Source organism: Alosa alosa, chromosome 11 (assembly GCF_017589495.1).
Source record: "Alosa alosa isolate M-15738 ecotype Scorff River chromosome 11, AALO_Geno_1.1, whole genome shotgun sequence".
NCBI classification, from domain to species: Eukaryota; Metazoa; Chordata; class Actinopteri; order Clupeiformes; family Clupeidae; genus Alosa; species Alosa alosa.
Genome location: NC_063199.1, coordinates 23,640,059 through 23,652,558, shown reverse-complemented (window position 1 = coordinate 23,652,558; position 12,500 = coordinate 23,640,059). Strand labels below are relative to the sequence as shown.

The 12,500-nt window shown below is 45.0% G+C and overlaps 1 protein-coding gene across 1 annotated transcript in view; it reads right to left on the bottom strand.

The window, feature by feature from the left end:
* LOC125303230 (cGMP-inhibited 3',5'-cyclic phosphodiesterase A-like) overlaps positions 1–12,500 on the bottom strand; it is a 97,077-nt gene that overhangs the window by 20,557 nt on the left and 64,020 nt on the right. Inside the window, exons 3-4 of the mRNA XM_048256844.1 lie at positions 12,102–12,368; positions 6,355–6,512 (exon numbers count right to left, since the gene is read on the bottom strand). Coding sequence (XP_048112801.1) covers positions 6,355–6,512; positions 12,102–12,368 — 425 coding nt within the window. The remainder of the gene's footprint in view (positions 1–6,354; positions 6,513–12,101; positions 12,369–12,500) is intronic.

The following is a 12,500-nucleotide window of genomic DNA, read 5'->3' as shown; positions in this document are numbered from 1 at the left end:
TGCCCAACGTGGTCCTCACCGCCGCCGAACCAACACAGGTTCTTATTACTAAACATCTCAAACTGAAATGCTCTGGAACCTTCTACTGTGGCAGATGGGATGTCATGCCAGCTGAACAAGAGCAGAACCACATGGTGTTGAAAACTTATTGGAGAAAATGGGCTTTCCAAGCACTCCACCTAACGATGTAGAATGAAGAGAAACCTAAAGAGAATCTAGAAAAGTCCTTCTAGAAAAAATGAGCTGTGCATCAGAGGATCTGGAGAACTCCCTCTAGAAAAGCTGAGCCCCGCATCAGAGAATAATGGCAGGTGGAGGGTGCTTGAGTGTAGGCTGATTGAGTGAGTGTCGGCTTGACTATGATTGGAGCCCTAAGGGGTTGCCGACAGAATGGATGCTCCTTGAGTTAGCTGTGTGCTCATATCACACATCAGTGGTGTAATTCTGATATATATGTTGCCAGAGTGCCAAAGATGAATTTCTATTGTATGCAAATCCAGTGAACAATAACCTTTTATCTATGTATCTGTTTATCTGTCTATCTGTCTGTCTATCTATGTATCTATTTATCTATCTATATAGTATCTATCTATCTAACTATCTAACTATCTATCATCTATCTCAAACAGTCTCAAAAGTGTCTGTAGCATTTACAACAACAACAACAACACTATTATACATCGACATGTCTGTCCTTTTCCACAGTTGAGTTAGCTGCATGCTCATATCACACATCAGACATCAGTGATGCTATTCTGATAACACAAAAGTGTCTGTAGCATTTACAACAACAACGATAACAACAACAACAGCGCTATTATACATCAACATCTCTGTTCTCTTCCTCAATTGTGTACAGCGAGCGTAAATGTGCTGTAGTTTGCACTGAGAATAAAGCCTCACACTTAAACAAATACTTCCTGGTATTCCTCTGATGTCCTCACTGAATGTTTACAAATCATCAGAAGCACATGATGACTCCTAATAGTCTTGTCTTTCAGCTGCCTTGCTCGCACACTACCATTACTGGTTTGGGGGAAAGTGTATTGTGGCACACCATGATAAAGGATTTGCTGCTGCAGTGGAAGCCATTATTATCTCTTTTCTCTCAGGCCTTGGCGGTAGGCAGCCCCCAGACACACTGCGAACAGCCTGGTGGCGACACCGGCACTGAGACGTACCAGTCCGCCGGCCGCCAACTGGCTCTACGGCACGGGGCCTCACAAGCGGAGAAAGATTAGGAGAGAACGGAGGTTTCTGTGGAGAAGGAGAGGGAATGTGATCCTCCAGAGCGCTCCTTCCAGCAGTGGCAATACAAGCTTTTTCCTGGATAGCTGTCGAGGGAAGCCTGTGTTGTACTCTAGGTACAGAATAAATGTATTTTTCCAGTGCTAGGGATAGATAACAAAGATATCACTCAGCTATAAAAAAAAAAAAAAAAAAAGAATCACAAAAACAAATCTTCCTCCAAGCTTTTTAATAGCCTCATCTTCAAGGAATTCATGCAATATTGCTTGTGAAGAATCTGACTGTTACACAAGGGCAGCTGGGGTTGTGTTAGCCCAAATGGATGAATCTGACTGTTAGCCAAGGGCCGCTGGGGTTGTGTTAGCCCAAATGGATGTTAGCCTTTGTTTGGCTGACGTTAATAGCGAAGCGCCACTTTGTGAGTGGGGAAAAAAGAGGGAGAAAATATCCCACAGCTTTTCGCTGATGTGCTGCACTACCATTGAACCCTGTCTTGGCCATTCGCATCCATCACTGGGAAATTAAAAACACACACCAGTTTGCGCTTTTGTTTTCAGAAGGAAAGAGCATATACTGGCTTAATACTGGAACACACACACACACACACACACACACACACACACACACAAACAAACAAACACAGATGCACACTCAGGCACACACACACACACACACACACACACACATTCACACACACACACACACACACAAACACACACACACACACATACACACACAATCTTGGGCTCTTGGCAAAGTGCAGCAGGACTCGTAGGATTCATCCTGGAGCCTGAGAAAATTCCTGCAGATGCGTTGAACGGTGTTGGGGTGGAGCTTGGGATGGCTGGTAGGATGATGGATGAGCTGTGGAGAGGGGACACACACAGGGGGAGGCTTAAACACACAGAACAGAGCCAGGCCTAAGGCCCCCAGAGGAACCACAGAGACAGAGGAGAGAGAGAGAGAGAGAGAGAGAGAACCAGCAAGACAGGGAGAGAGAGAGAAACAGTAAGAGAGAGAGGCGGAGAGTGGTGAGAGAGAGGGAGACAGAGAGATGGAGAGAGACAGAGGGAAAGAGAGAGAGAGAGGTGGAGAGAAGGGAGAGGGAGAAAGAGAGATAGGCTGATGAAGGCTGACGGGACGCAGCTGAGCTGTCTGGCCCTGGTCAGCATGCTGCTCAGCTCCAGAGGTACTGCATTATCCAGTCTCCTTTTGCACTCTGCTCAGTTGGTGAAGTATTCGTTTTTAAGTTCTCCGCCCATTTCTTAGATAAACTTGTCAGGTTGGGTGTCTGTGGTCATTTACAGCTTTTGATTGATTTAATTCACCCTGGCATGTGGTCTTAAGTGCATGTGAACATGTGAGTGCATCAGACATTATGTGCCTATAAAAGCCTACAGTATACTATGTATACATTTATGAATTAGTGCATAATATAAGTATAAGTAAGTATATATACTCTTTTGATCCTGTGAGGGAAATTTGGTCTCTGCATTTATCCCAATCCGTGAATTAGTGAAACACACTCAGCACACAGTGAACACACAGTGAGGTGAAGCACACACTAATCCCGACACAGTGAGCTGCCTACAACAGCGGCGCTCGGGGAGCAGTGAGGGGTTTTTGAGTGTGTGTATGAGAGAGCGAGAGAGAGATTGAGAAAGAAAGAGAAAGAGAGGGAGAATGTGAGAGAGAAATAATTGATGAGGAGTGTATGAGGGCTGCAGACGGAGCCGTCGTGTTTCCCCTCTCGCTGTGCGTTTCCCCCCTGCTGCTCTCGTGACGCCAACAAGAAAGGCCTCTCTGCCTCGGCTCCCGCTGCCCTCGTAAATACAAACACTTTCTGGCAGAGGTAGAGCCATGGGGAGGCCCAGGTCAAAGGTCAACAACTGCAACGCCAGACACCTTGTCCATCTCCGCCGCCTCTGCAGGAGGCCTGTGTGAAAGGCACGCTGAAGCCAGCGCTGCCTTTTGCTATTGTGTGCTTAAACGTTTCTGAACTGCCAATTCATGGGACTGTTGTGTTCCTAACAGATGTCACAATCAACTCGTGGCACTTTCCTGAGCTTATGCAAGATTGATGGCAGTGTTTATCACAAAGGAGGCACGAAGGCTTTAAAAATGCATTTCATGTCAGTGTACTTTTTTGGGGGGTGGGTTTGGTTGGGAGGGGGTTAAAGTTACGGCATAAACTAAATAAAGTCACGAAGCAATATTTTCTAAAATCTGATTTTGGCCACGTTCGTATGTGGATCTAATCATTCACTGTAAGCACCAGTGTCAGAGTTCGTTGACGTAGCCAAAAGGTAACGTCAACCTGTCAACAGTGACCGATTTATCATAAGATACTGAGCCTCGCAACTGCAATCACTCATCAAACATTTCACAAAAAACAATCTGCGTCGGGACAGACAAATCAAATACAGGCCAAATATGATTGTCAGCCCAAATAGCCAGTCCAGTGAACAGTCACGGCCCGGACGCAGGCCTGTCTTTCAACATGGCTGCTGCTCCAGGAAGCCATTACTGCTGTTCATTTTTTAAAAGCGTGGCCTGTTCAACACATTGAACACGACAGACACGTCTCTGCACTCTGATGGGAGGGCCTAAGCAGAACAACACACACGCGCAGGTTGTGCTCTGAGTTTGTACAATCACACCAGATGTGAGAGAACCACACACACACGCGCAGGCTGTGCTCTGAGGGCCAAATGTACGTACATTTGCAAACGTAGCGTTATCAGCGCCATGGACAAACCGCAGATTGCGAATGCTGTCAGACCCAAATTTCCGTCGTATTTATCAAACTAGTGTAAACTGCGCCTTTCTCTCCCTTTAGGGTTCTACACACAGTTGCGTTCCGTCAACGCATGCCAGTGGGTGTTCCCGACGGTAGCTATGCAAATGACTTGAATTATAACCATAATTTGATTGGTTGGTGCCGTCCTTCGATTGGCTTTATTGGCCGGTGCCCTCTGTCGGTGCAGCAACAGCTGAACTTCTCAACGCGAGTGACGGGAGAAACGAGACGCAACAGACCCACAATTCAGTTTGGCAACAGATCACGTGAGCCCATGTAAAGTGAATGGGATGCGTCTCCAGCACTGCAACGCATGCAACTGTGTGTAGGAGCCGTTTCTCCACCCATAACAGCAATTTACGAACGTCCACAACTGAACGGCAGAGCCTACATACAAGCGCAGTTGAATGAAGTTAACTGATGACAATATTAAAAAGAATCAGACGTTTAGCGATCATGAAATGATACCATACATGATAAGATGTCAAGAAGCAGGGAGATAATGAAGATTAGTAGTTTTACTCAAACTACTTGTGCACGTAGGCTATGGAAAATTGGTCAAATAGCAAGTAGGAAAGTTTAAGTGAATGACGTGAAAGTGAAAGTAAGACATTCGAAAGGCCAACGAAAGTTAAAGTTGCTTTTGATAGTACAAATACAAAACTAAATAGTGATTCTGTTGTCTTTGAAAGGTTATTTTATTGACGCATTGAACTGCAATTTGGATTAACACCTGCTTTTACAAGGCGGAGGTATTTAGGCGCAGATTAGACGTGCACTTTCAGGAGCAGTCTTTGTACATACCGCGGAATACATAATTAGGCGCTCTTTACGCTTCCCCTCCCATGTTTCTAAGCTAAACTCCCACTTTCCCCTGGATACTCCCATGAATGCATATGCATGACACGGAAAACGCAATTAGCCATTTTCAGCTCCAGTGACAGTCAATTTGCGCTTTTAGATCATTGCAGCCTGTTGTACATACCTCGCAATGATTTTACACGCACGTTGCGAAAGAAATACGCCTGAAGTGGGCGCAAAAACATTAGTACATCTGGCCCTGAGTGTGTACAATCACACCAGAGGTGACAGACGGCTGGAGTACAAAGGCATGGCGTGCTAAAGTATACAACCGCCGCACGGGGATCAGAGAAAGTGGAAGAGGCTCCAAAGCCCTCTGTCTCATAAGGCACGCCGTGCTGCACGAACATGTGATCACAACCTGTCCTCAGAGGCCTGAAAACCAATGTGTGTTTGTGTGTGTGTGAGAGAGTGTGTGCACACGCACCTCTCTCTGAGTGTACCCATGTGTTTCTGTGTATACTGTGTGTGTGTGAATGTGTACCTGTGTGTGCATATGTGTGTTTACCTGTGTGTGTGTGTGTGTGTGTGTGTATGTGTATTGGCATACTAATCACTCTGGCTTGGCTTTGTTTGCACAGAGGCGGTGTGATGCCATAACAAGCTCCATCACTGTGATGATTCAGAAGCAGGCTGTGTACACAAACCCCAGAGAGAGAAAGGACAGAGGAGCCATGTTTGGGGCCAACACCAGGTATAAACAAACACCTGCTACCAATCTCTTTCCCTCTCTCTCTCTCTCTCTCTCTCTCTCTCTCTCTATTTTTTTTCTCTCTCTCTCTATCTCTCTCTTTCCCCTTCATCTCTCTCATTTCCTCTCTTCTCAGATATATTCTACCAATCTGGCACATTGAATGCGTCACCACTAGGCATCACTGGAGGACCCTGAGGTCATCTGAACGGAGTCATGTGATCAGAATGGCCACTCTGGTCTCCTCTCCCCTCCTCTCTCTGCTCGCATGGCTGAACGTCGTCTCAGAGGTCTCCCGAGCGACTGTTTGACTTGCCCCTCGATGGGCGGCCATTTCCCGCCAATGTCCCGATCCCTCTGCCCTCGGAGCGCGCCCACGTGCGCCGGCGTTCCTTCCAGCTCACTTCCCTTCCCCCTATTAGTGAAATTTTCTCGCAGCACTTGGCTGTTGTTGGGCGTCTCGTTGCCCTTCTTCCAGCCGAGCAGAGCGACGCGCCTTATTGGACACGCTGCAACAACATTCAACACGGAGCAGACGGATGCTTGGATTGGACCGTTTCAGCTGAAGAGAGACGCCCACTGAAGTGGGTACAAACCCAGAGAGGGCGATCCAAATTCCAACTTTGCAACATTCACATCTCCATCACCACACCCATCCCCCATCGCCATCTGCACGTCTCTCCTCTCCAGCGTTTCAGTGGCGGCGGCACGACTACAGAGCAAGGGGGGGGGGGGGTGGACAGGCTGGCAGTACCTGCAGATGAGGGGTTCATGGTAAGGCTTGATGCTGGCGCTGCGGTCTCGCCGTACTGGTGCCGGCTCAATGGTGGGCAGCCCCGTGGCCGAAGTGGTGGTGGTCCAGGTGGACGAGATCTTCCGCAGCAGGCCAGGGGGTAAACTACGCTTCAGGCGCTACGCAGAGAGAGAGAGAGAGAGAGAGAGAGAGAGGAAAAGAAAGACAAGAGACAGAAACACAGTACACAAGACAAGACATCAGTATGACTGTAGAACAATCAGTAAACTACTACAGTACATGTAGTTAACAAGCAGGTAGCTGCATCACACTGTGCAGAAACCAAGTGAGAAAGAGGTGACATAGAGAGGATTCACTACTATATTTATATTTGATATTTATATTTATATCATATTTTATATTTATATTTATATCACGACTATACATATATATTTCTATACTTATTTACTGAACATTATCACAAATTGTAATGAGCCAATTCTTATAATTAGTTTTTTTTAAAACATTTTAGTTTTCAGTCTACTGCCTACTGCCTACAGTCTACAAGCAATAATGTCTGTGAAAGAGAAATGTCAACTGACAACATTCTTTCTTATCATGAGAGCACAGACAGGACACAGACTGTTTGAAATACAGCAAAGCAATGAAAGTTAAAAATGATAGGTTCATAGGTTGTCCATTTGGGTGGCGAACTCCTTGATAGACAGGCAAGCAACCACAAAGCCCTTACAGCAAGCTTTTACCACTACAATCGGCCATGGAAAAGAAGTCTTTCTCTCTACCCACCTCCCAAGACTCTCCGGAGAGCTGAAATCTAATTAAGTACTTTGCTATTCATTTGGCACTGCTTTCCTAAGGTCGTTTTACAAAGTTCCATGTCAAGCTAAAAATACACAGGGAGCACTGAGATGGGCCTCAGAGGTCCTCTGAAGTGTATCGGTGCATCCCTTTGATTTGCCACTGGCAGGCAGACTGGCTGCTCCTTCAGGTAATGATGCAGAGCTCTCTCTCTCTCTCTCTCTCAGCGTTCCTTCTGCATCCACAAAAATGGATCTTAGACCCTGTCAGGGTGCTAAGATGCTCCCCTTCTCAAGAACCTCTGCACAACATTTTCACTGTTTTTCTCAGATCTTTTTCCTGTTCTCTCTCTCTCTCAAGCCAGACTCTCTCTCTCTCTGCATCCACAAAAAATGGCATCCCTTGTGACCCTGTCAGGGTGCTAATCGTAATGTGCCCCCTTCAACTAATCAAGAACCTCTGCACAACATTTTCACTGTTTTTGCTCCCAGATCTTTTTCCTGTTGACACAGCTGTGGAAATCGAACACAGCTCTGCTCTCATCAAGCCAGACATGCATGTTTTCTCTCCCTCTCTCTCTCTCTTTCTCTCTCTTTATCCTCCTCCTTCTCTCTCTTCCTCTCTATCTCTCCTTCTTCTCTCCCTCCCTCTTTCTCTCCTCCTCCTCACTCTCCCTCTCTCCTCCTTCTCTCTCTCCCTCTCTCCTTCTCTCTTTCCCCCTCTATCTTTCTTCTTCTCCCTCTCTATCTCTTCTTCTCCCCCTCTCTCTCTCTCTCCTTCTCCTCTCTCCCTCTCTCCTTCTCTCTCTCCTTCTTCTCTCCCTCTCTCTCTCTCTCTTCATCTCTTTGCACAGCATATACTCCAGTCAGTCGTGTACTTCTGAGGGAAAAGACGGACATCATTGGGACAGATGTCAGAGGACATGGATACGAGTCAGTGTCGTGACAAATCATGCTAATGTTCCATGGATACGAGTCAGTGTCGTGGCAATTATGTTCATGTTTCATGGATACGATTCAGTGTCGTGACAAATCATGCTAATGTTCCATGGATATGAGTCAGTGTCGTGACAAATTATGTTCATGTTCGATGGATACGAGTCAGTGTTGTTACAAATGATGTTCATGTTCCATAGATACGAGTCAGTGTCATGACAAATCATGTTCATGTTCCATGGATACGAGTCATTGTCGTGACAAATCATGTTTATGTTCCATGGATACAAGTCAGTGTTGTGTGACAAATCATGTTCATGTTCCATGGATACGAGTCAGTGTTGTGACATGTTTATTGTTGTGTTGTAATTGTCATGCCATTGTGACATGTTTATTGTTGTGTTGTAATTGTCATGCCATTGTGACATCTGTATCTGTGTGTTGCACATGCCTTTACTATAGACCCTTTCAACAATAAAAACAAAAACAATGCTTGAACGTTCTATTTGGTTCCCAATCTACTTCCTCTGCATTAAGATAACTTATTATACGGCTCTTCACAATGCAAGTAGAATGCTCCATTGACTTGAATGGGATTTCCAAAAGTTCTAGCGGCCATTATTTCTTGGGAAAGGACCTCTGAAAACAAGAATGACCGCTTTCAATGGCAACGGAGTTTGCGCTTGGAATTTCATTTAAAAGTGAAAGCAGACGGTTGATCAGCTGTGTTCTAAAGAATGTTTGATTCAAGTTCAGCGTGTGTTGCGAACTATTTGTTTGTCAACAAAAGCCACAACGAAACGGTAACAAATAAGTGTAAAGAGACATATCGTGGAGTTTATTTTTTCGTTTTGGTAAGTACCCGTATAATAAGCGGGATAATGTATAGAACGCCGGTCATTATGGGGAAAATAAGTCCCTTCAGGGCGAAACAAGACCCCTCCGCTGGCGCGTCAGGGTCCGGTTCACCCTGTCGAGACTTATTTTCCCCATAATGACCGGCGTTCTATACATTATCCCTTACATATGGAATGTTAAAACGGAAGCCTTGTGGGGCCAACTATGATGCTGATAATGGAACTCTCTTGAAAGGGTCTATATCAGATGCTTCGTGTCAGCTATGGCTGTGTCAGACACTTGTGTTCAATTATTTTGATCACATAGTGCGGGAATGATGCCAAAAACCTCCCTTCCTACCAACCGGAGGATCCATCAAACGTCATGTCAAACACCTACCAGCACGTTCATTGCTTTATCATGCAACAACCTCTCCAGAGGTTTTGTTTTTGGTGCATTTTGTCTGTTTGTTTGTCTTTAAACATAATTTTCTACTATCTTAGATTTTAGTTTCGCATTATGTTGCAAGCAGTCCGATAAAATAGTGGCGGTCCACTACAAATTGTCTACCAGCCTTCATGCCATTTCAACTCAAAACACTTTTATTTTGTTAGCCTACTTTATAAACGTATCTAAGTGACAACATTACAGCATTTAGGCTATGTTAACCTCAAGCCTAATATTCAAACTGCAGTCCGAGGGATGCATTTGTCCAGAAAACGTTGTTAAACTTAGCCTAGAGAGGCTAGGATACATAATCACATATTTGGAGATGATCTGAAGTGGGATGCTTCCATAACATACTGATTTAAAAAAGAGAAAATGTGATAAGCCTATAGGCCAGCCTATGGCATTTCTCATATCTCGCAGATAATTTGGTTATAGTCCTGTTTTGCAGATGGTTTTGTGCAAAGCAACTAGGCAACATTTTTTTACGCATAATAGTTTTAGGCAACAATAGCAATAGCTTATCACTAATAACGGCATAAATATGCTAATGAATGTTCATTTATTGAAGTTTCAACATTGTACAGTGTTCCTACATGTATTCATGTTCCAACACAAGCCTACATGTATCCATCATGTTCCAACAGAATAAGTACATGTTGCACCAATTCTGGGCACATGTTGGTATGTAGACTGCTTATAAAAAGGCAATATTCTGATACATGTCAGCAAGGCGGGTGGTATGACTGATACATGCCGGGGCAAGGCGGTGGTAATGTCAGCAAGGCGGGTGGTATGACTGATACATGTCAGCAAGGCGGGTGGTATGACGTTTGGTGGACGATCGGTTGGTCGATCAGATGGACGGTCAGAAGGTTTTTGGCATGACTCCCGCACCATACGATCAGACAAACATGGAAATAGTGGTCACACAGCTGCAGCGCAGGTACCGTAGGTGTTAGGTCTGAATAGGTCTCAGAATAGAGGCCTATTCTTTTTTTCTGCATGCTTTGCCCATGATTGTGAGGGTGTTTTACCAGCTGCCTGTAATCCTGAGCATTTGATATTGAGCATGAAGTCAACTCCCTATTTAGACAATCTTGCTGTAATTTTCAGGTATGTGAATTGAGTCACACTGATACTAAGCCTTGCTAAGACAACACTGCAAAACTGCTTTTCTAACCAAGTGTGATTAATGTTATATTAAGATAAAAAATCTAGTTTGTATTTTTTTTAGTGAAGACTTACCTAGTTCTGTCTTGTCTAATTTTGACTTAATTTAATAAGAGTTTGAAATATTTTAAGGCATTTTATGAAGACAAATTTACTTAACGCACTGGCAGCTGGGGGCAGTCGGCAGTGGGGGCAGCCGTGGCCCACTGGACTTGTAACCGGAGGGTTGCCGATTCGAGCCCCGACCAGTGGGCCGCGGCTGAAGTGCCCTTGGGCACCTAACCCCTCACTGCTCCCCGAGCGCCGCCGTTGTAGCAGGCAGCTCACTGCGCCGGGATTAGTGTGTGCTTCACCTCACTGTGTGTTCACTGTGTGCTGTTTGTGTTTCACTAATTCACCGATTGGGTTAAATGCAGAGACCAAATTTCCCTCACGGGATCAAAAAAGTATATATACTTATACTTAATACAGCTAAATCTGGTTATTTTTAAGACAAATTTGATTTTTGCACTGGCAGCCACATTTGTTTGTTATCTTGATTGATAAGACGTCTTAAAATAAGTCAAACTCTAAACTCGAAGTTAAATGATTTTACAAGAAGTGTCTTTATACTAAAAACAATACCAACTAGACTTTCTGATCTGAATGTAAAATTAATAACACAGGTAGATAAGAAGTTTTTTTTTAAGTGAACATAGGGGTCTACGTCTGAATTCTACATTCTGTAAAACAATTAAAAGAAGCTATGAAAGCAATGCGCCTTTGTCTTCCTTAGCTTCTCAGAAACTCCAAGGACCCTTTAGTGAGGCCTTAAGCCCCATCCAGACAGCAAGCGACTAACGGCAAGAGACCGTGTAACATTAATGTAATTCAGCAATTACAGGTGAAATAATCACTGGCCATGTGTCACAGGGCATGACAAAGTTAAACTAATTTTAACTCGAATTATAGCGAATTATATGTGAACTATAGCCTGGCTAGCGCCACCACTTCTCAATGAGACGTGGTCTGGGAACCAAACGTTAATTTTCTCGTATTTGAAAAAAATGCCCAGATCCGTTTATTGGGTGCCACGGATGTCTATCAAATGCGTCTGTGCATAGCTCATCATCGTCTTGCTTTCCCCCCTGTTCTGTGATTGGTTCCCTATCTCAGGCGAAAATTTGCTCCATGGTCTCCAGGCTGCCTTAGCAGCGTGAATCAAATCGTGCGCAAGGCAGCATGGGAACACCCAGGCTATGTGAACTAAGCTTTACTTTTGGAATGGTGAGCCTTGTATGTGAACAGGCTTATATGTTTACTTTTGAAATGGTGTGCTTTATATGTGAACAGGGCTTTAATTTTGGAATGTGAGACTTATATGTGAACAGGGCTTTACTTTTGGAATGGAGAACATTATATGTGAACAGGGCTTTACTTTTGGAATGAACAGGGCTTTACTTTTGGAATGGAGAACATTATATGTGAACAGGGCTTTACTTTTGGAATGGAGAACATTATATGTGAACAGGGCTTTACTTTTGGAATGGAGAACATTATATGTGAACAGGGCTTTACTTTTGGAATGGAGAGCTTCTCGCTCTTCTCCGTGCCCTCCTCAGAGTCGGAGCAGGCGTGGGCGTCGCCAGGGGTGGGCAGGGCCAGCTGACTCAGGCGTGGCCGATGCAGTGGCTGGAAGGTGAGCTGCGTGCTCAGCAGGTTGCTGACGGCCCGCAGCGAGCTGCAGGTGTTGGCCGGCAGCGACGGGTCGGCGAGCAGGTCCGTGATCATGCCGTGGGCCTCCCCCATCACGCCGATGTCCACCGCCACACTGCTGCCCGAGGACTACAATGAGAGAGAGAGAGAGAGAGAGAGAGAGAGAGAAGGAGGAAATTGTTTTTGGTCATTTTTCACTTTTGGTACAAGAGATAACAGGAGGTGAACGAGCATATGTTGTGCATTATGGATTCAACATAT